This window comes from Sciurus vulgaris (assembly GCF_902686455.1).
Source record: "Sciurus vulgaris genome assembly, chromosome: 2".
Taxonomy (NCBI): domain Eukaryota; kingdom Metazoa; phylum Chordata; class Mammalia; order Rodentia; family Sciuridae; genus Sciurus; species Sciurus vulgaris.
In genome coordinates, this window is record NC_136462.1 from 142,064,553 (window position 1) to 142,086,889 (window position 22,337).

Here is a 22,337-nt window from a genome sequence, read left to right on the forward strand (position 1 = left end):
AGAAATTGATGGTAGTCACCCCAGCACTCAAAGGAGGGGAGCTCAGGAAAGTTGGGAACCTGAGATGGGGTAATACAGGAGCACCAATAAGGTCTCTCTGTGAGATGGAGAACAGGGGTTATAAGGATGAGTGGGTAGTCGTGGGGACCTGTTCACATGTTGCTGGCGGAGCTGCGGTCCAGCTAAGATCCTGTCCTTGGTGAAATGTGAAAGGCCTAGTCCTGGGCAGAGCACCCCAGGTTTGGGTTGAATACCTGTTAGGGACCATACCATTTTGCTGCTAGGCTGAAATGCAGCCTGCCTGACATCAAAGTCCTGTTTCTTCCTACGTGACCAATTCATCCCAGTTTGCTCAAAACTTTCCTAGGGTTTAACTGCAAGCTAAAATCCTGAGACGCTGCCCCAGTCCCAGGCAGCCAGGATGGTTGGTCATCCTAGTTTCAGTCCCTCCTCACCTGTCTGAGTTACCCGCCTGTGAAGTACTGTGTGCTGGGCTGCTGTGAAGTCTAGTCATCTGGGTCTGGGACTCTTCCTGCCTTTGCCCCTTGTCACCTTGCTGTAACTGCTGCCTCCATCTCTCTCTCCACCTCATTTTGCCAGTGAATTACAGTTTGGAGAGGAATGCCCACCATGCTGCCCACATGATTGAGGCCCCAGCTAGTGCCACCTGCAGGATCCAGACACTCCCTCAGATGCCCTGGGCTCCTGTCACCTTGGTTGTTGATGGCTCAGCTGTCCCTTGACTTTATTGATTCATGGATCTTGGAATTTTGTGCTCTTCTCAGTCTTCAGTTCTGTTTTTAAGGACAAGAGCCCCATTTTCTGCTTTTCTTTATCCCCGTCCTTCTCACCCACCCCAAGCACACCCAGCATAGTCCTGGGAACTACAGGGCCCTTGGATTTTTTTGTATTTTGACTGGTTTTGTTTGTTTGTTTGTTTATGCATGCATGCTCAAAGGACAAAGACCACAATGTTGTTGTTTTTCCAGAATGATTTTTCCATGTAAAAACAATGCTCACTTTTAAATCTAAAGATCAAAAATGAGAAATAAGAAAAATACTCAGTCCAACATCTTACAGACAACCATCATTAATTATCATTTCACAAACTTTTTTTTATTTGTTCTAAATAGTTATACATGACAGTAGAATGCATTTTGACACATCATACATAAATGGAGTATAACTTCTCATTTGTCTGGTTGTACATGATGTAGAGTAACACAGGTCATGTAATCATATATACACATAGGGTAATAATGTCCCATTCATTCTACTATCATTCCTCCCCCCATGCCCCCTTCACTCCCCTCTGTCTAGTCCAAAATACCTCTATTCTCCCCCCACTTATTTCACAAACTTTCCTTAAGATATACTACCTTTCATATTATTCTCGCTAGAGTACATTTGAAGCAGGTTCTCTGCTAGATGTTTTAAGCACATCCCCAATAAAGTTCATCAATCTCATTTTACTGATGAGGAAACAGGGTCAGAGGTTGCCCAGTGTTACACACAGCTTATTACCTCTCTGAGCCAGAAGTAGAATCCACACTCCTGTCCTTTTTCCATATACCTGATTAAATTTTCTATGTAATATATTAGACTATACTGTGTAGCACATAAGGCTATAAAAGTTGAGGGTGAGAAGTACTTTGGGGATATAATTGGATAGTGGAATGAAGGGTCTCCACATTTCCCATGGACCAAGTGCTTTTGCCTCTTCCCGAAAGTCCTTTCTGTTTCCTAAGCATTCCAAAGAAGAACATGGCACCCAGTCATCAGGAAGACAAACTGGCAGGGCCATCATTGTGCACATTTTCTCAAGTCAGATTTATGCCCACTGGGTTTTGCTTCTGTATTCATTTCATGTACCAGTTCACCCAAGCAGTCAGAATACTCAGACACCTATTATTGCTGTCTGCTGAGGAATGTCCCACTAACACAGGCTTGCTAGCCCCCTGTGTGTGCCAGCTGGGCATGGACCCAGCCACATGACTTTGGTCTCCCAGTGTCTGAGGAAGGCTAAGGAGGAAGACCTTCCCAAGGATATCACGGAGGCAGTAGAGCCACTTTGAACGCATTTCGTCCTGGGGCTAAGCAGATGAGGCCAGGGTTGCCAGAAGCAGGGCCAGGATAGAAACGCATCATCTTTGGTACCAGCCCTAGAGTCAAGAAAAGGGGTATTGCCTCAAAATAGGAAAACCAAATTACTTACCTGCAAGTTTCATTGACATTTGGGAAGTTATATTGTTGCCTATACCCACCCTCCTTGTGGTGCCTGGGGTGACTTGAGCCTCTCTTTTAAGGCAAGACACTGCTGGGATGGATCCTGGCCCTGGCCCTGGGCCACAATGGGCCCCTCTTACCCAAAGAAGTGCTCAGCCTCTTGACTGACAGGCTGCCTGTGGCCATAGGCCTGGGGACAGGCAGACAGGCTTTCAAACCGTCCTCCTGCTGACCTGTTTAGAAAATGGTGGTATGTCCTTGTTCTCCAGAAGCTTCCTCTTGCCTCCGTCTTCCTCCAGTAGGCCAGACCTGGAGGAAGCTCTTAGAAAATTCCCAGTGGATTGAAGGGGTAGGAGACACTGGAGTGGAGTCAGTTCCCTGCGTCATTCTTAGGCAAGCCTAGGGGAGGAATGTCTTTTAGGAAAGGGGACCACGCTGGCTGCCACAGGTTAAGTAAGGTAAGCTCTGCTGCACCTGGTGAAAAATGCAGTCAGTCTCCTGGGTGTGTTCCTCTCGGTATCTGATGCCAAACACCTGGATGTTTACACCAGCCAGGATGATGGAGCACGGTTCTACAGGAGTGACACCAGCAGACAGCCTCAGGCGGCTCTCAACTGAAGGAGACTCCCAAGCTCAGCTCAGATCAGAGTTCACCAGATAGTGGCAGTAGGGCCTTTCCTGTCCCCCACCTAGATGCCATGCTGTGGGCCAAGTGACAGGAGAGGGTAGAGAGTGGCCACAGCTTGGGGCTCAGGCTAGGCATGGGCAAGTTGGCCCTGGCTTCATGCTAGCTCCCTCACCCCCTTCAGGATTTGATATGATATGTTGCTAAAGGGGCAGCTGGGGTCTGCTGCCACTCTAAGCCAGCAGTGAGGAGGAGAAATGGGAGGCCAGTGTCTCCACAGGCTGGCAGTGACTTTCTGTTAAGTTGCTCCCCTCCCTCCCTCTGCCTGCCTCTCTCCTAACTGAAACCATGTCCCTTTAAGTGACACGGTTTCCTCAAATAGTGTGTGATCCTGTGATCCTGTGATCCACATTCTTACTGCCAATTCATCAGGGGCTCCTTCTGATCCACTGGTAAAGGCTAAAGTCTTCAGGCAGACAGATCCAGGCAGATCAATAGGAAAAGAAAACCCACCCAGGGTTTCAGAGGGAACCAAGGTAGGGAATTATTGGATGAGTTTGAAAAGGCAAAGAGGGACCACTGAGGCACATGGAGTTGCAGGACGCAGCTTCTACTTCTTGGGCCAGAAGGACCAAGGGAAAAGGAGCTTGAAGGAGGGGCTGCCCAGCTGGTCTTGGTGCTCAGGAGTGACACATTGTGCAAAGATGCCAGAGTCTGATGGGGGGAAGGGACATTGTTCAGGGGGCAGGAACAGCCTTGGGACAGAAGGTACAACTATTTCCACTTCCAGCTTTTCTTTCCCTGTCTCGTACCCTGGTACCAGGATCTAACAGGGAACTAGGTGGCAAAAGAGAAGTGGGGTTTGCAGAGTCCCTGTCCCTCTAAGCAGAGGAAGGCAGTTTGATGCTGAATGACATTTGCTTTATGTCTGACCCCAAACCCCTGACTGCACTCTAACCAACCAGCATTCGCCTCTTTGCGATCTCAGTAATTCTGGAGGCTCCTATTTCCAGAGGCCTACTTTCCTGTATCACCTGTCAAGTTCAAGACCTCATTGAAATGCTACTTCCCCGAGACACAGCAACCTCCATGTTTAAATCATGTAGTCAGATGAAACGTGTTTGCTTTGCATTCCAGAAGTTGCTATGGCTGACTCTGCTTAAGCACAGAGACTAACAGGCTTATTCCAGGAACAGCATTAATCATAGTTCCCAGCACATTGTACGGTCCAGAGCTTTCAGCCAGTAAATGAATTCAGACAGTTACTATGCAAGCCACAGAGTTGGACAAAGACAACTTGACCGTGGGACTCTTATTTGAAATGAGCCTTACCACTTTAAGAGAAGGCAGGTTTCCCCCTCTCCTGGCTTACCCCACCCCTCCTACACTGCAACTGAAACCTGATCTAATCCCTTTGCACGCGGGTAATTTATTGGTCTATTGGGCTTTTCTTGGTGGCAAATTGCATTGTCTTTATTCCTGGGCTCAGGCTCTGGAGCGACTCACCGCATTCCTAAGACTGCTTTCTCAGGGTTGATCCTTCACACCCCCTCGGTGAACAGCAAAATAAGTTTTATTGGGCTTCTTTGTTATGCAAACAGCGTGGTAATAATCAGGCTATTATTCTGAAAGATTGGGCTTGATTAACAGTTCAAAGGAGGACTCTGAAAGCAGCTAATGCTGCACTGGTGCATAAATATTTTCATCCTGCCTGGGTCTGTACAGCTGGTGTTCCAAGAGCCCTGCTCTGGCTTTCTGCTTCCCAGAGGCACTGGGCTGCTATTAAAAAGAAAAAAATGAAATCCGACAAGTTGTGCCGCTGTGGATTCTCTCTCAGCCCACAAGGAAGGCGGTCTGGAGCCCAGCTCCCCAAAGCATGTGTAACCTACGCACACTTACTTAGGTGCCTATGACCAAGCCCATGCTCCATCCCACGACCCAGGGAATTGGGTGGGGAGCTGAGTAAAAAGGGGCATCAAATCATCTCTGAGCTGTTTTTGAGTGTGCAGCCGGGACAAAGATGAGGGCCTCATTCTCAGGAGATTCCCAGGCAAGTGGGGAAGATGTATCTTGGCCAGAGGAAGGCCAGTTAGTCAGGTGTTGGGATGGCACAGATGGTCCAGAGAGGTCACAGGAAGAGAAGCTGCAGGGCCAGGACTGAGAAGGTGATGCAGGAAAGCCCAGGGGCAGTCCTTGATAAGTATCAGATAACAAATGCAGGACAATTATGTTTTATCTCGTCTGTGTGGCTTTAGAGAAGAATGGAGATACTAGGTAAGTCCCTGAGAAGGAGGAGGAACTGGAGCTGTCCAAGAGCAGGAGGGGTCAGCCCTGCCCTGGCAAGGGTGCTATAAGAAGTGTCCCTGCCTCTGGAGCAGCCGAAGGTGGCAACTGGTACGCTCTGGCATCCTCCCCAGCTCCCATGTTCTAAATTTCTGTGGTGCACCTTAAAAAGTGAACATTGCATTTGGTCACAGTGATCTTTTGTGCTCTTGGTACAGTAGATTGCACAGAGAAGCAGCAGCTCTGGCTCCATTGCAGAAGTCAGGAGCCAATGGGTCATACGATTGCCAGGGCTCCCAAACTGAGCACTAAGGGCTCATTGCACCCTGAGAGGTCTGAGAGCCCACCCTGTCCTCTAAGCACACCTGGGCCTCACTCTGATCGACATCCCCTGCCTGGCGGAGGATCAAATCCAAGGGCTTCCTGTTGGTGAGTCTGGGCAAGGCCAGGCCACTGTCTCTGCAGGCCTCGGGCTCTCCTGTTTGTCTGACAGCTGGTCCTGAAAGTTTCAGACCTCAAGAGGCCTGGGTCAGATGAAAACATGCAAAGCACACCATGCCTCACCGTGTGTTTTTAAGGGTCATAAAGCTCTACAAGGCACCTTTGCATTTTTCTGGGATGTCTGTGAGGCGCAGCTGCTATCCAAGAACAAAAATGGGTCAAAAATGAAGCTTAGGAAAACTTCTAATCAGGTCCACTCCATGCATAGTGGCTGTCTTGGATCCACCCAGAGGATACAGGGCTAAAAGGGGCCACTCTCCCATCTGCATTGCCCAGGTGGGCCTGGTCGGCTGCCACTCTCCAGGGCTGCAAGCTCCCTTCTGCCTTGCTGAAAGCACTCAGAGTGACTTGCTATGAAAAGCTGGCTTCCTCATCCTGCTTCCTGAGTTGCTATAAGATCTGTTTCAAACTCTCCAGCTTTCCTCTCCCTTCTTTCCTTGGACACTCACTTCAGAATTCCAAGGTTTATTGCCTGGATTTAAGATCTTGTGCTTTTTTTTTTTTTTTTTTTTTTTTTTAAGATACAGCACATAAAAACCAGCCCCTCTGGAATCTCCTTGGCAGGTGACACCACAGCTTTTGCTTTTGATGCTAGACCAGATTACATTCAGGTCCCTGACCTCTGGCAGGCTTACCGTTGGTGATTTAGGGCAGTGGACACAGACCAGTGGAATAGCTCTGTGGGGGTCAAAGGCCTCTGAGCTCACCACCCCTGGGGATTGTCCAGCCCTGGTAACCCCCAAGACCTCTCTGATCCCATGCTTGTCTACTTTAGGCCAAAAGCCCCAGAGAGCAGTGTTCCCATCTAAAGAGAAGGCACAGGGAAACAGGCACCCTCGGTTCTAGTGCCACCTCGTCACTGTCAGTACCATCTTGTAAGCCCTCACCTGCTCTGAGCTTCAGTTTCTCCATCTAAGGTAGAAGCACTTGGGCTTCCTCTGAAGCTCCAAGGAAGGTTTGCCAGGCTGGCTTACGGTCCCCTGGGTGCTTTGGGCAGCCAGGGCACCCCACGAGTCAGAGATGGGTCATTTCACAGCAGCATCTGCTCCTGGTCAGTTCCTTGCAGGCCTTTCTTTTTTTCATGAAGGGCTTAGAATAGCTTTGGCATGTGACTGCACCAGAACCAGGCTTGGGAAGAGAAGCCACTTGTGCTTTTGGGCCTTTGGGGAGCTGGGTCATTCTCAGCAGGTATCTCCAGGAGGGACTCTTGTGGCAAATACACATTGAAAAGCATAGAAACCACTCAACACCACAGCGCTTGTGACTGTGTGACCCAGGCTAGCTCCGGTTCCTGAGTCCTCTGCATTTACATTCATCAAATAAAAATATAAATTCCCATCCTCTACTTAGGGTAAGCAGTGAAGATGCAATACAGACACCACATGTCACCTGCACAGGGCCAGGAGAGTGCAGGGCCTATTGTCCTGATCATTTCTTCTGAGGTGAGGCCCAACCCATGCACCTGCCCCACTGCTGTATCCACCCCAGTCACACCCCAGGTCTTCTCCCAGTGAGTCATGGGTACATGACCCCTTCTTGAGGAACCCCCTCAAGGGCAGGAGGCAGAACTCTGGTCTTTGTTCATCTCGTGGTCCCCACAGGACCTGGTGCTGCCTGGCATGGCGGGCTTGGAAAGGATGTGAGGGAGGGTGAGAAAGCAACATGGAGCCTGAAAGCTGGATTTACATCTACCCTCCATCAGGAAAGCTGGGAGAGGACCTATTTAATGCCTGTAGGCCTCAGTTTACCTGTCTGATGAATGGGGATACTAAATCCCAAGGCTGTCTTAGGGATTAAAAGAGACACATGTACAGCATCCAGCACATAGTACATGCTCAATACACATTAGCTGTGATTTCTGACAGCCTCCCCTATAAATTTAACAGAACAGAATTAACAACACAAAACTGTCTTTTTTATGGAGCTTCTTTCCTGAGTTCTCCAGGCTCTGCTTTCATCAGTAACTCTAGTCCCCCTCAGCGCTCCTGTGGAGAGCACTGCCTCTCCACAGCTCAGAGAGAGGTCAGTAAGTTTGCCCGAGGTCACACAGCAATGGCGTGGCATAGCTGGATTGACCGTGGCTATCTGCCCCACCACTGCCTCCCAAAGTAGGTCCTCTCTTTGGGGTAACTGTCCCATTGGGCATTGCCCCATGACACAGATCTGTCCCCTGCTACTTGCTGCCACTGAATTTCCCCCAGTTCTCTTTAGGTGGGGAATTGCACATGTCCTTGTTTCCCTTTGTCACATAAAGTTCTGTTCTGTTAGCAAGGTCACAGGCAAACTGACGAAACTGTGCTTCAGGACCCAGTGGTCCAGATTGCACCATCTCCCAGAAAGTCCATGGGAGAAGAGGCATTTGGGGGCGCTATGAAAACTCGGGTAAGGAAGGGAGTTAGGACGAGCAGGAAACAGCCCTTGTGTTGGGAGCCAGGACTTGGAGACCTGGTGGCCCTGGTTGGTGGGGAAGGATCCTCCAAACGGAGGGCCAGGAGCTCAATTTGCCACCTTCTCGATTGATCCTCTGTCCTTCTGAAGAGCCCAGGGAGTCACTCAGGCCTGGCCACCCTGGGCGAAAACAGGCTCTCGTGAGGAGGTAGGGAGGTTGAGTCAACTTGGTCCTTTGGCCTGTGGATGAACGAATACCTCCATTAATAAGGCGGCTTCTGCCGAGGGCCCAGAAAGGAGAGGAGAGGAGGAACCAGGGTTTCCTGTCCATTTTAATCATCTCAGGCTGCCATGATAGACCTCCACAGTCCAGAAGGAATAAGCAGTGCATGTGTGTTTCCCACATTCTGGAGACTAGGTCTGGGAGTCCTAGGTCAGGGGGCCAGCATGGTCAGGTTCTGGGAGGGCTGTCTTCCTGGCTTGCAGACTCCTCAATGTATCCTCACCTGCCTGCCTGCCTGCCTGCCTGCCTGCCAGGGCAAGAGCAAGTCTCTTGTAAGGACACTAATCTCATCACAGGGCCCCACCTTCATGACCTCATCTAACCCTAATTATTTCCCAAAGACTTCACCTCCTAGTACCATCACATCAAGGGCTAGGGCTTCAACCTACAGATTTGCAGAGGTAGGGGGACACAGCTCAGTCCACAGCATCCTCCCTGGTGAAGGGAGTGTAGTTAAGTGAGGGGGTGGGCTGAAGCCATCCAGTGCCCATGGGAAGTAAGCTGCCAGACAGTCAATGGTCCTGGAGTCTCAGGCATGCTTAGAGCATCTCCTTTAATCCTCACCTTCAGGCTGGTGCTGTCTCTACTTTGCTGTTAAGGAAACTGAAGCAGACTCATGCTCCCACCACTACTCATAGGGAAGGAAAGGAGAGGGACTTGGAACCAGATGCCCTGCCTCCAGTGCCCACTTTGACCACTACCCCGTACGACCCCTGTCCCTCTCAGACCTCAGTTCCTTACCCAGTTCTGGGCAGTAGCATGAAAGACATTCTTCCCATGGCTGAGAAATGGGGTCAGTAGGACTTTAAAGGAATCAATGAGGCAGAGAGCTGTGCTTTGGGTCCTCCTGGAGCCTACAAAGAATAGGAGGCCCAAGGAGGCACCCTTGAATGCAAGGGTGACCTCTGTCAGCACCTGTGAGCAAAGGGTGGACAGGCAGCCATGCCCACTTAGCCAGGACCCTGCTCCTATAGGATGGTGGGCTCTGAGAAGGGAGGAAAGCAGGCAAAGGGCCCATGTGGCATGAGCAATGGCGGGGCCTCCTTCTGAGGGCTCCTTGGCTGCTCTGAGTTGGTAATAAGGCAGTGCGTGCATTCCTGCCATTTGCTGCTTGGGAGACCTGCCTCCTTGACTTGATTCTTCGCCACCAGCCCCTGCCTCGCCCCAGAGGAAATGTCCCATTAGCACACCCCAGACAAGCCGTTTCTAAATTGGCCTCTTATGACTCTTGCAAAGGATGTGACCTAACTCTGAAGCCTGGCCAATCAAAAGTGACCCTGGGGACCTGCAGCATGGGCCCCTGGGACTTGAAAGAAGTGCAGAACCCCAGGCCCACCACAGTCTGCCTGGGCTCCCCTGCAGACAGGGCTCCACTTAAATGCTGTGGAGCCAGTATAGTTCTTCAATTTAAATAAAACTATGAAAATGGAATAGCTGCAGCTTTCCCATCAAAATTATTTCCCTAGTGCTCATTTAAATAATTATGACTTCTCAAATTAAAAGAAAAACATTCACCCAGTTACCACCTGAAACGACCTTGTTTATCAACAGTGTTGTGAGCACAGATCATATAAGGAGGAACACATTGACCCTCGTGCTCTGGTGTGTGTCCTGGACAGGTGATTGCCACTTTGGAAGGGTGCCTGCCCACCTGGGTGGGTGGGAGAGGTCCAGGAGAGGGATCGGCCAGGTATAGAGCCACCCAATGCAGATAGCATCACAAGGGCACTGCTGCGATTGCTGTGTGCTCCTGGGTTCTTTCATTAGCCTGCTCATGAGTACTAGTCGATTTTATAGGTAAATCCAACATCAGAAAAGCAAACTGATATTTTTAGGGTTACAGACTAAGTTAGGGTCCCAACTTGGAATGATTGGGGCAATGACTGGCCCCTTCCTCCTCTGAAGGCCACCAGCCAGCATTGGGGCTGCGACCTCAGAGATGGGACCTTCCAGCTGATCCACCAGCCCCTTTGTCCTGGGACCTGTATGGAAGCTTCTAACCTACAGCAGGTGTGCATACCTGGCCACTTGTGGTCACTGTGGGCTGTGCAGAAGAATCCAGGAGACCAGGAGAGGGCAGGTTCCACAAGTCCAGGTACCAGATTCAGGTGTGTTACAGCCTCAGTTCTCAGGCATAGTCATCTATTATCAATAAGGTCTCAAAGCTTGTGAGCGACTTTCTGAGTCACACAGACACAAAAATTAGGACAGATCCAAGGTTATCACTCTCAGTAGCTTCTCAACGTGCAAGATAGAGATGGGAGCTACAGTGACCATGGCAGAAGCCAGGTCCCAATGATCAGGCCTAATACAATCATAGCAGCCAGTGCTCTTTGAGCTTGGCTGTGTTCCAGTGGCATGAGAGAAATCATTTAACTCAGTGACCTCACACTGTAGCTCCCATTTCCCATTTTCTAGATAAATATAAACAGGAATAGAGATGTTAAGTAGTTCAGTAATTTGCACACGGTCACACAGTGGCAGAACTAGGGACATATTTAACAGTGGGGCTCAAATCCCTGCCATATTTCTGTTGCTTCATGCCAAAATTCTTGAGGATAGCCATGAAAACCTACACTAGTGGTAGAGGCCCAAGAATGACCTGTCAGCTCCCACAGTCCTGCCACATGGAATCGCTGATCACTCTTCTTCTATGCAAGCTGGGAACTGTGGGAGGGGCCCTACTAGGTCTTTCAACATACAGATCTGCATGCCTGGCCATTCCAGCTCAGGACCAGCTCTACAAGAGACTCCAGAAGGCTGTATAGGGCAGGTGCCACCTTTTATAAGTGCCTGTGGAAATTTCACACCATCTGCAAACATGCACTGTGGGTGTGTGTTCCCTGCATCCTGAGCCCTGCCCTGATGGTATGTCCATTCCTTCCACAGCCACCTCCCCGTGCAAGATCCTCAAGTGCAACTCTGAGTTCTGGAGCGCCACATCTGGCAGCCACACCCCGGCCTCTGAGGACGCCCCCGAATTCTGTGCTGCTCTGCGCACTTACGCCCTGTGCACGCGGCGGACTGCCCGCACCTGCCGGGGTGACCTGGCCTACCACTCGGCTGTCCATGGCATAGAGGACCTCATGAGCCAGCACAACTGCTCCAAGGATGGCCCCACCTCACAGCCTCGCCTGCGCACTCTTCCGCCGGTGGGAGACAGCCAGGAGCGCTCTGACAGCCCCGAGATCTGCCACTATGAGAAGAGCTTCCACAAGCACTCAGCCACCCCCAACTACACGCACTGTGGTCTGTTTGGGGACCCACACCTCAGGACTTTCACAGACCACTTCCAGACCTGCAAGGTGCAGGGTGCCTGGCCTCTCATCGATAATAATTACCTGAATGTGCAGGTCACCAACACACCTGTGCTGCCTGGCTCCCCCGCCACTGCCACCAGCAAGGTAAGGAATGGGGAGAATAACCCAGGCCTATGGCCCCTCAGTCACTGGAATCCTGAATTGGCCCCCCGATCCTCCTGCACCACTATATTCTTATCAGTGCATGGGAAAATGATTTAGAAAGAAATGTTCTGAAGATTCTTTGTTATGAGGTAAACCAACCTAGAACCACATTTGCATTTTGCCCAGAGTGTGGTATTTCTCAAACTGCTGGCCACTATCCACTAATGATTTGAGAAATCTGTATTGTGGTGTGAGAAACCAGCATACATGTATATAGAGTTTGGGGGGATTTTTTTTTTGGGGGGGGGTTGTTTTTTTCATTTGTTTCCTTGTTTTATTTTTTGTTTTGTTTTTGTTTTTGTTTTTGTTTCAGTACTGGGGATTGAACCCAGTGATTCCCTACCACTGAGCTACATCCCCAGCTCTCTTTTTATTTTTATTTTGAGACAGGGTCTCAGTTTGCCCAGGCTGACATGGAACTTGTGATCCTCCTGCCTTAGCCTTCTGAGTCACAGGGATTACAAGGATGTGCCACCGTGCCTGGCTTAGATTTTTTTTTTTTAAATTGGGCTGGGTAGAGTTAGATAACTTTGTATAGAATCATTAAGAAAGACAGTTTGTGAGCGTATTATACACAGTAAAGATAAATGTATAGCAAATTTAGTTTCTACTATGTGTGTGCTTAGATATATGTGTGCACGTGTGTGCGTGTATGTGTGCATACAGCACCAAATGGAGATGTAAAATGAATTTCTTACTGCGTCCATAGTCAAAAAGAGTTGAGAAATATTCCCCTAAACACTTGTTTTCAAACATTGGAATTTTTTTTTTTTTAAGACCCCAAACTATATCTTGGCAGAATTCCAATGTTAAAACCCAGTATAAAGCTAGGCATGGTGGTGCAACACCTGTAATCCCAGCAACTCAGGAGCCTGAGGCAGGAGGAGCTTAAGTTCAAGGCCAGCGTCTGTAACTTAGTGAGATCCTGTCTCAAAAAATAAAAAGGTCTGGGGATGTAGCTCAGTGGTAGAATGCTCCCCAGTTCAATGTGTTCAATCTCCAGTAAAACACATGCACACACAAAGATTAAAAAGGACACACAAGGTACATGTGTTTCCATCTCTGCTCTCATAGAGCAGACACCACCCTGGATGAGTGGGCCCATTCACCTCCTAGAGGCCATAGAGGACAGGAGTCCAGACATTGTCCTATGGCTGCATGTGTGTAAACTGCACCAATTATACAGGATGGTGACACTGCTCCTCCATACACACAGTCCCTTCCCAGGTCACTGAGACTACCACTTCTCTTGGGCAGGGTGGGACATAGGTTATTTTTTTTTTAAATCTCCAGTGATTCTGACACCTGGTGACATTTGGGGGATGCAGGGTCAGTGGCCAGGGCTGTGGGATCCTGAGACATTATTCAGCCCTTTGTCTCTGCCTGACCTGGACACTGAGAGGCAGAGAAGGCGTGGGGCATCTGGGAATGGGGGAGATGGAACAGTCAGGACGGAGAAAAGGCTTCAGTGAGCACCAAGGGGGCCACCCAGTGGTCTGTCTCCTCCTCCTAGGGCCCAACCCTGCCTGGCTGGTAAAACTCTATTTTACAGATCTGGGAGACAGTTACCTCCCTACCTAAAATACAGTTGGCAGGAACCACTGAGCTAGGATTTGATCTGTTGGGGCTACTCCAGACCCTGGCATATGCTTACCTGCCACAGAGGCCACTGGGCCCACTCATTTTGTGACCCAAGGAAACGTAGGCATTTGGGTGACAAGACTCAAGTCTTACTCACATGGCTCCTGGCTTAGGCAAGGCAAAATTCTGCCCACCCTAGATTCTTCCTCCCCTACCCACATCTGTGGGGTCTCCAGTAACATCATATTCAGACTTGTCAGGATATGAGGTCTCAAGCATGAGCCCTCAGAGTCCAGGTGGTGGGGACACTGCTGCCCTCCTCAGTGCCTGGCTTCCGTGCACTCCTGGCCCTGTCCACCAGAGCCCCTGGGGCTTCCGGGTTGGCCACAGGGCAACTGGTCTGTTTTCTCAGGAAGAGTATGTTGGAAGACCAAGTGTCAGGCAGTGCCAGACTGGCCCACAAGGGCATTTCTGTTCCTTCCCACCCCGCCACACCCAGAAAAGGACAGCGAGGTGACCTGGCAGCCAGGGAAATGCTCCATCCCTGCCACTTCCCTCTGCTTTGGTGGCCCTGGCCTGCCTGGGGGAGGTCTCTTTCTGGGCCCTCCCACTGGGTAGAAAATAAACAGCAGATGCCCAGAAAGGCCCTGGGCACCAGGCTGCAATGCCTAGTGGGCAGCAGATTTGTGGCCAGGCCAGCACACTCTCCAGTACTTGGTAGACTCAAGGGTGCCCCTGTCAAGGACCCATCCACCTTCCCTGCTACCTCTTTACCTACCCACCACCCTCCCTCTCTAGAGCCAAGGTAAATGAACACTGGGAGCCTGAGGCAGCAGCATCTAAATCCAGCAACAAACATACTGGGGGGACATACTAAACATACCCCGCCCCATCTTGAGGACTCCTGAGGTCTGGCAGGGGCATCTGAGGAGGTCTAGAGTGTGAGAGGGATGTGAACCCCAAGCAGCTGTCCCTCTTGACCCAGGGTGGTGTCACCACCAAATGTGGCAGAAAAGTTAACCACAGAGCTGGGAGCAGCTATGAGGTGTGATCAGGGAGGCTGGGGGGTGACAGGGTGGAGCAGGAGACTTGAGGCTGTGTACTGTTAGGACATGTGCCTTGGCTCAGAAAATCCGGGCACCACCTTCAGCTCTCAGCTGAGAGCACAACAGTGCTGTCCATGAACCAAATTGATGGCTCATTTGTTCATTCATTCATTCTTGGGTATCATTTATTCCCTTAACCCACATGTTTCAAAAGCCTGTTTTGATCCAGAGTTGCTGCTGAGTACTATGAACTGCAGAACCGCCTGAGCCGGGATGGGAGAACCTCCCTCCTGAAGCCAGCCCAGAGATTTCCAGAAGGGCCTGGAGTTGTGTGGCAGAGCTGGACTGACCCAGCCCTTGTGCTATGCCTGGGTCACCTTTGATCTCAGCAGGCTGAGCACTCTGAGGCCCCATCAGCCAGCCACTGCTGGAGGCCACACAGTGACAGCGTCGGTGTCTGTGGCCAAGCCAGTCTCAGAACTCAGGCCAGACTGGAGGCCTGTGGTGCCCAGGCGAGAAACATCAGTGGCAGGCTTCCAGCGCCCTGGCCTGTCCCTGCCTGTTCTCCTAGGCCTCCCCCATTCAGGTGTGTGTGTGCTTGTTCACTCACTGGTTCAGGAAGCAGTCACCCTTCCCTTCTCCTGGGCCAGCCTTTGAGCTCAGGGCTGTCCCTCTCCCCGCAGCCCACAGTAGAGGTGTGTGGATCAGCAGGAGGCTGAGGGCCTTTGAGCCCTGGGCAGAGCCCTGGGAATACATTCCACTGAACTGGCCCTGAAGGGACAGTGAGAATCTCCAGGTGAAAAGACTGGAGGAGTCAGCATTGAAGGCAGGCAGGATAACCTGGTGCCTTGAAAAGAGGAACAGAGGCCAAGGTCCTTTGGCTGTTTGTGACCTGTAGCCACCCAGAGTCCTGACTCTTAAGCTCAGAGGAACCCACTTCCCCCTCTGTCCCTCACCTAGCCAGACTTTACCTGCCCACCACGCACACCCAACCCCAGCGGCCCCTCCCTGGCTTCCCAGAGCCTATCCAGCCTCTGCCCAGCCCTTATTCTGACCCCACAGCTTTGTGGCTGTGAATCCTGCCTTCTGTATGTGAAGCCTGACCCCAAACACACAGTCCCTCACACAGGACCTATGTTCCTTTCTCATGATACTACCACTATTCACCTAGCTCCTCCCTCTGTTCTATTGGACCATCAAGATCTAGTGTTCTCCATCCTGGGAAAGACATATCAGCCAGCTTCCCACCCTTCTGTGCCCTGCTCCCCACTCTGTGTCCCTCTTCCCAGCTGTGTTAGAAGCGCCCATTTTATAGGCAAAGAAACCCAGACTCAGGTCCTCAGTACCTCTGCCTCTCCCTCCCTTCCCCCAGAACTCACCAATTTGTCACACTGCATAATTCCTCTCTTTGGTCAGTGACCCCTCCCAGGGGTCTTGAAATTTTTTTGCTCCTTGACTTCATGCATGGTGTTGATGAAGCCTGGGGTTTTGCCCTGTGCAGCTCAGCAGAGAGCCCAGGGCCCCTCCAGGAAGGGGGCGGCCAAGGCAGAGCAGCAGTCTCGCCCGTGGCTGTGTTGGCAGCGCGCCGCCCGGCTTTCGACAGGCCCCCTTCATGCTGTTACTTGTGGTTGAGTCCCTGGCACGGGTGCCAAGGAGAGTCAGGCAGCCTGTCAGCCTTCCAGCAGACTGTCTCTGCCAGAGATGGTGGTGAGAGAGAAACCAGCCTTTCCTGTTCCAGGGAGACTGATGGCACTTGGAAAGCAGGGTGCCCCCCCCCCAGTGTCTGTGTGGCCCTGCACACCGGGCAGGGCCACCAGAGCCCCCTTTTCCCCCCTAGTAGCAAGACCACCCACTGCCAGACCACCCTGCTGGCCCACTCCACCCCTGCAGGCGGCCTCTGCGCCACAGTGGGCGAGCTGCTGTGCTGGCTGGAGAGGGAAGAAGCAGGAGTTTGAACGATATGAAGTTGCCATTTTCACAGATCAGAAAAGGGAGAATAGCAGCAATTTCATGTGGTCCAAAGCTCAGGGCACCACACAGCATGCAGAGGCTGTGTCCACCTTTGGCATCCCACCCACAGCAAACCAGACGTGCCCCACCTCCTCAGGATCGGGCTGAGAGCTCCAGGGAGGGAGATGGGGACATCAAGTTCTGTGTGTAAGGAGCTATGTAGTCAGGGTCTCTGGATATAATGCTGTGTGGACTCCCTCAGGGACCCATGGAAAGGCTTCCATTTCTTTTAAGGTTAAACTATGATCCCGCCCAGATTGTATTAGTCTTTATATCATGCATTCAGAAAATGCAATTTTTAATACTTTTTATGGAGGAAGGGGCCCACAGAGGCCAAAGTGCCCAAAATCCTAAAAGGCATACTATAGCCTGCAGCTTATGGAGCTCCTTCTGCCCTGTCTTTCTAAAATGGGGGAGAGATAAGGTTGTCCTTCCTCAGACACCCTGGCCCAGGCTCTTTGTCTTCCTCAGGGCCCCTTGGCTGCCAACACTCCCTGGGTCACCCTTAACTTTACACCAGTGTGGGGTACCTGTAGAGCAGAGGTGGCACGGAGCAGGAGCACCTCTCATGACCCACACCACCCTGTGGGCTTCCTCAGCCTAGAACGTTCTGCAGCAATATGCCCCTATGCAGACCCCAGGCCTCTCCTCCTAATCACTGCTCCAGACTGAGACCACTCTCTGCTTCTCCTTGGCCTCCAGGACCTTGGACAACAGGACTCTTCCTGTTCATGCCTCAGGCCACCTAAAATTGCAGCCAGAGACTCCCTAGCCAATGACTCTGCCCCAGGCCCAATGAGGCCCCATCTGGCTTCGACTCTCCTGCCTGAGCTGAGGTCTTTCTGCTGGACACCCTCACTTCCCTCCCTCATTTGGGTTACTTTTGTTTTCTGTGGTTTCCAGCACCTCTGGGGCCAAGTCCTCAGCATACACCTGCAGTTAGGCCAGAAAATCCCTTAGTACTTTTGAGCCCTCCACCCCAAGAGCCATCCCAGGCTGTCATCATGCCCCTTCCGACTATCACCACTGGTCCCAGAGTGTCAAAATAGAGAATCCAGCCACAGCCAGACCATATTTGCCATCAGCAACCCCCTTCCATTTGCCTGGGTCCCTTCAACCTGCAAACCCTCTCCCCAGTAGGAAGGTGGGGGATTGGGGTTTGGCATTGAGAGTGAGAAGATAGTTCCTAAGAGCCTCGAAAGGCCAGGATGCCACCTCGCCTTCAACACCCCACTGGTTCCAAGCTGGGGTTCCAGGTTTTGACTCTTTTAGTCCAGGAGGGCAGTGCCTTCAGAGGCAGCCAGAGCTCCCCATGGCACAACAGCTGATCCCTGAGAGCAGCAATGGGGAGAAAGGAGTTATTTCTCTCTCAGTTTCACTCATGTCCCCAATCCATATAGTCTACCTGTCCCTGGAGGAAAGAACAACCAGACACCTCACCTGGGGTGACAGGAAGAAATTCCCACTCTCATCACCTGCCTCCCCAGCTGCCTATCTTGGATCCTCCTTCTCCCTACCCTCATACTCTGTGCACTTGTGGCTAAAAGAGCCCAGAAGCTGCAAGTCCAGAGACTAATCCCAGGTCTGCCTCTTGCTGACTGTATGGCTTTGGGCAAGTCACTGTACCTCTCTGAGCTTCTGTTTTCCTCATCTATAATGGAGGGTAACGTCACTGCCCTTGCAGGGCCACAGAAGACTCACATGCTAGACACAGTGAGTGTATCTGTGCAGGTGGTTCTCAGGTTCCTAAGGAGGTCACTCAGCCATCTGCCTCTCCTCCAGCCGTTCAGCCCAACCCCTAACCCCAGCTGTAGGTTCCACTGGAAATGGGCCTCCCTGCTCTGGCTGGCTCTGCATGCAGCCTGAAGCCTCAGTCTCATTTTGCTGACCAGTACCTTCCTTCTTTGCCTCTTCTTTCTGCTCCCCTTCTCCAAGTCCCAGCTTGGTGTGACCCCTTATAGCAGCCTTGGGACAATGGCCTCTGCCCTCCTCTACTTGCATGGATTTTGCCTCTTCACTCTCTCTCTAAACATCTGTTTCCTCTATCCACCTGCTGTTCAGCTTAGCCACTTGCTTGCAATCTTTCAGGAATTATGGCATGCAAGATGATATTCATTTGTGAACCATATTAGTTTCCTATTGCTGCCACAAGTTACCATACATTAAGTAATTTCAACCACCAGAAATTAATTCTTATAATGCTGGAGAACAGAAGTCCAAAGTGAGTCTCACAAGGCTAAAATCAAGCTATTAGCAGGACTGGTCCTTCTGGAGGCTGCAAGGGAAAATCCATTCACTGCCTCTTGGCATTAAGGGTGAGAGGACAGGGCATAGGAGCCCTGAAAGGCCTGTGTGCCACCTTGCACTCAGCACACCCCTGCCTCCCTGGCTTCAGGCTAGGATTCGAAGTCTAGCTCCCTTGGTCCAGAAGGGCAGTGCCTTTAAAGGCAGCCAGAGCTCCCTGTGGCACAACAGCTGGCCCCTGAGAGCAGCAGTGGGAGAAGGTGGTTCTTACTCTTCAGATTTCATTCATGTCAGCAATCCTTATAGTCTATGTGGTGCCTTCTGGCATTACATGGCCTTCCCCTACCTCATTCCAATCTCTTCTTCCAAGCTACTACGTCCTTCCCCTCCTCCTTCCCCATCACCTCTGCTTCACCCTTGTGTGAGTACTTGTGATTGCAATTAGGACCCACCCAGATCATCCAGAATGGTTTTTCCATCTCTGTGTCCTTAACTGAATCACAACTATATTTTTGGCAAGTATCTCTTGCCATAAAATGTAACACTCGGTAGGGTACAGGGATTAGGGGCCCATAGCTTTGGGGAGCATTTGTCAGTCTACCACAGTGGATGCATGACCTCTTGTTTTGGGTGATTTTCTCTCATATGAGCTTTTATCTGTATGGTTCACCTCTCTATATAGTAAATGAGCTGATTTTCTGTTTAGGCTAGTGACCTACCTTTTTTTTTTTTTTTTTTTTTTAAGTAAAAAAGTCCAGTTGTTTGCAAGAAAAGTATCATGTGCATAACAGTGCTGGTGAAGCTGAACTGTGACCGTCCTGGGGCAGGGAGGGTTGGTAACACCCTGCGGCACTCCAGACCCTCTTCTCAGGCCAGAACACCGTAAGCTAGAGCTGGGCCTTCTCCCACCACGCCTGATCCACTCTCCTCTGCCTACTTCCCTGCAGCTCACCATCATCTTCAAGAACTTCCAAGAGTGTGTGGATCAGAAGGTGTACCAGGCTGAGATGGACGAGCTCCCCGCCGCCTTCGCAGATGGCTCCAAGAATGGCGGGGACAGGCACGGGGCCAACAGCTTGAAGATCACCGAGAAGGTGTCTGGCCAGCATGTGGAGATCCAGGCCAAGTACATCGGCACCACCATCGTGGTGCGCCAGGTGGGCCGCTACCTGACCTTTGCGGTCCGCATGCCTGAGGAGGTGGTTAACGCCGTGGAGGACCGGGACAGCCAGGGCCTCTACCTCTGCCTGCGGGGCTGCCCGCTCAACCAGCAGATCGACTTCCAGGCCTTCCGAGCCAACGCCGAGGGCCCTGATGCCCGCAGGCCAGTGGCCGCCAGCCCCGCCCCCGCGGCCCCTGAGACATTCCCATATGAGACAGCCGTGGCTAAGTGCAAAGAGAAGCTGCCCGTGGAGGACCTGTATTACCAGGCCTGCGTCTTCGACCTCCTCACCACAGGTGATGTGAACTTCACGCTGGCCGCCTACTATGCTCTGGAGGACGTCAAGATGCTCCACTCCAACAAAGACAAACTGCACCTGTATGAAAGGACTCGGGAGCTGCCTGGTGGGGTGGCTGCTGCAGGGCAGCCCCTGGCCCCCAGGCCTCTCCTCAGCACCCTGGTGCTCCTCGCCCTGCTGCCTTTATTGTGGTAGGTAGGCAGCTGTCATGTAGGATGCAGAGGGATGCACAGACTCCACCCCCAGCCTTGGGGCTCCTACTCCTCTACTCTCAGTTGGAGGGCTGGGGACACCAACAGGGTGCAGACTGGCAAGCACACTGTCTGTGGCCCAGTGGGCTTGCAACGCTCAGGAGCAGAGGCAGCCGCTGGCCGGGTGACCCACGGGATGGTTTCCTCAGAGCTGTCTCTGGCAAGGGCTTGGGGGTGTGGGGCGCCAGCCCCTCTCTCTAGTGCACGTGACAAGATTGTGGTGATTGGTGCTGTGATGTTTGTGACAGTAGAGCTGTGTGAGAGGGAGAGCAGCTCCCCTCCTCCCCACCCCTGCAGTGTGAATGTGCAAAACCCAGCCCCTTAGGCCGAAGCCCCACCCCGCCCCCTCCAGAAAGACACTGGGAACAGAGTCAGCTCCTTCTGCCCCCTTGCAATGCACTGAAACAGGCCCAGCTGACTGCTGCACGCTGATTCCTGGAGCCACCTGTGCCCACCGCACGCACACACACACTCTTACATGAGCACACTCGCACACACGAAGCCTGCGGGATGCCCCAACCAAGCTGCACAAGGCTCCTTCCCTAGACAGGGCTTCCTTAGGCCAGGATGCCCCCACGGGTGCTGTTCAACACCTTTAGCAAATTGATATAACTTTGTGGCCGATAAGTTGTACCCTCCTGGTACCTTCCCATTCGTGGCCTCCCTGGGAACTGGAGGGAGACCACTATGTGCACTGGGCTGCCATGGGCAAGGGTTCAGGCTCCTGTCCAGACAGCTGTGCAATTGGACTATCCGTGCGTGTTAGCACATGGTCTGAGCAACGCCACTCACGAGCTCCAGTGCCCTTCTCTGGCTCTGCCCTTGGCCCTTTCGCTACTGTGCTTAGGAAACTGAAGTGCTTGGTTCTAAATGTCTACACAGAGGAGAAATCCCTTGACTTCTGTTCCTTCCCCTGCAGCAGATGCAACAGCTCCTCAACAGGGAAGTTCCAACCCAGGGCATGGGCAGGAGACCCAGTGGATTGGGCCAGCTGGCCTGCCCCATCCTCTGCTTTCTCCTTACCAGCCTCCTCACTGCTGGTCAGAAGCCCTACTCTCCACCCTGCCCACCCGTGTCTGGATTCTGGGGAGAGTAACAGTCTTAGAGGCCTCACAGCCCTGAAGTTCCCTGGCGGGGTCTCCTTCCCAAGCCCTGTGGCCACAGAAGAGACCTGCCACTGGGAACCCTGAGTTCCCCTTTGTTTCACAAAAACTCAGAACAAGTCCCACCACTGCTGCTGTTCCAGAGAGGGCTGGACTCCACTCCCAAAGGTGTAGCTGGCCCCAGTGGGCGGTCCTGCCAGTGGCCTGCAGCCCCACCCTCCTCTCATCAGCATCTGCAGTAGCCCCTCTGCTGCTCCCCGGGGACCTCTCATACACTGGCCAGGAGGCTGCGAAACCTGCGTCTCCCCCTTCCTCAGAGAGGTCCTGCTCCCTCTGCCAAAACCACATGGGCTGGTAGGGGCTTACCCAGCCCCTTCCTCTCCCTGCTGGGTTTTTAGATGATCCCTATGTTGGAAGTAAAAAGTTGAAGCACTTTATTTTGGTTGTGTTTGATCACGTTCTGCTTGGAAGTGGGGACCCCTCACTGCGTCCATGTGTCTGCGACCTGTGTGGAGTGTCACCGCATGTACATACTGTAAATTATTTATTAATGGCTAAATGCAAGTAAAGTTTGAGGTTTTTTTTGTTTTGCTCTGTTATTTTCTTTTAGCTGGAGTTTGTTTCTGAACACACTTTTGTTCCTTTGGGGAAGAGGAGTGTTGACTTGGTGGCAGGTGTCCCCTTCAGTTAATATATGGAGTAGGAACATGTGTATGTACGAGTGTCGTGACAGCATGTGGAAGATGTAGAAACATAACCACAGCCCTCTGCTTCTCTTAAAATTACTTTTTTGTCCTAACCACAAGCTATTTGCGGGACCTGGAAGGTCCAGGTTCCCTTGCTCGGGGCACACTGGAACACAAACCTACAGA

General features: G+C 51.7%; 1 protein-coding gene across 3 annotated transcripts in view; it reads left to right on the forward strand.

The window, feature by feature from the left end:
- The window catches only part of RGMA (repulsive guidance molecule BMP co-receptor a), a 41,994-nt gene extending 19,930 nt beyond the window's left edge, over positions 1-22,064 (forward strand). For all 3 annotated transcript variants that reach the window (XM_079126785.1, XM_079126786.1, XM_079126787.1), the window contains exons 3-4: positions 11,196-11,710; positions 19,599-22,064. In XM_079126785.1, coding sequence (XP_078982911.1) covers positions 11,196-11,710; positions 19,599-20,306 — 1,223 coding nt within the window. In that variant the 3' untranslated portion in view covers positions 20,307-22,064. The remainder of the gene's footprint in view (positions 1-11,195; positions 11,711-19,598) is intronic.
- Positions 22,065-22,337: the final 273 nt, after the last annotated feature.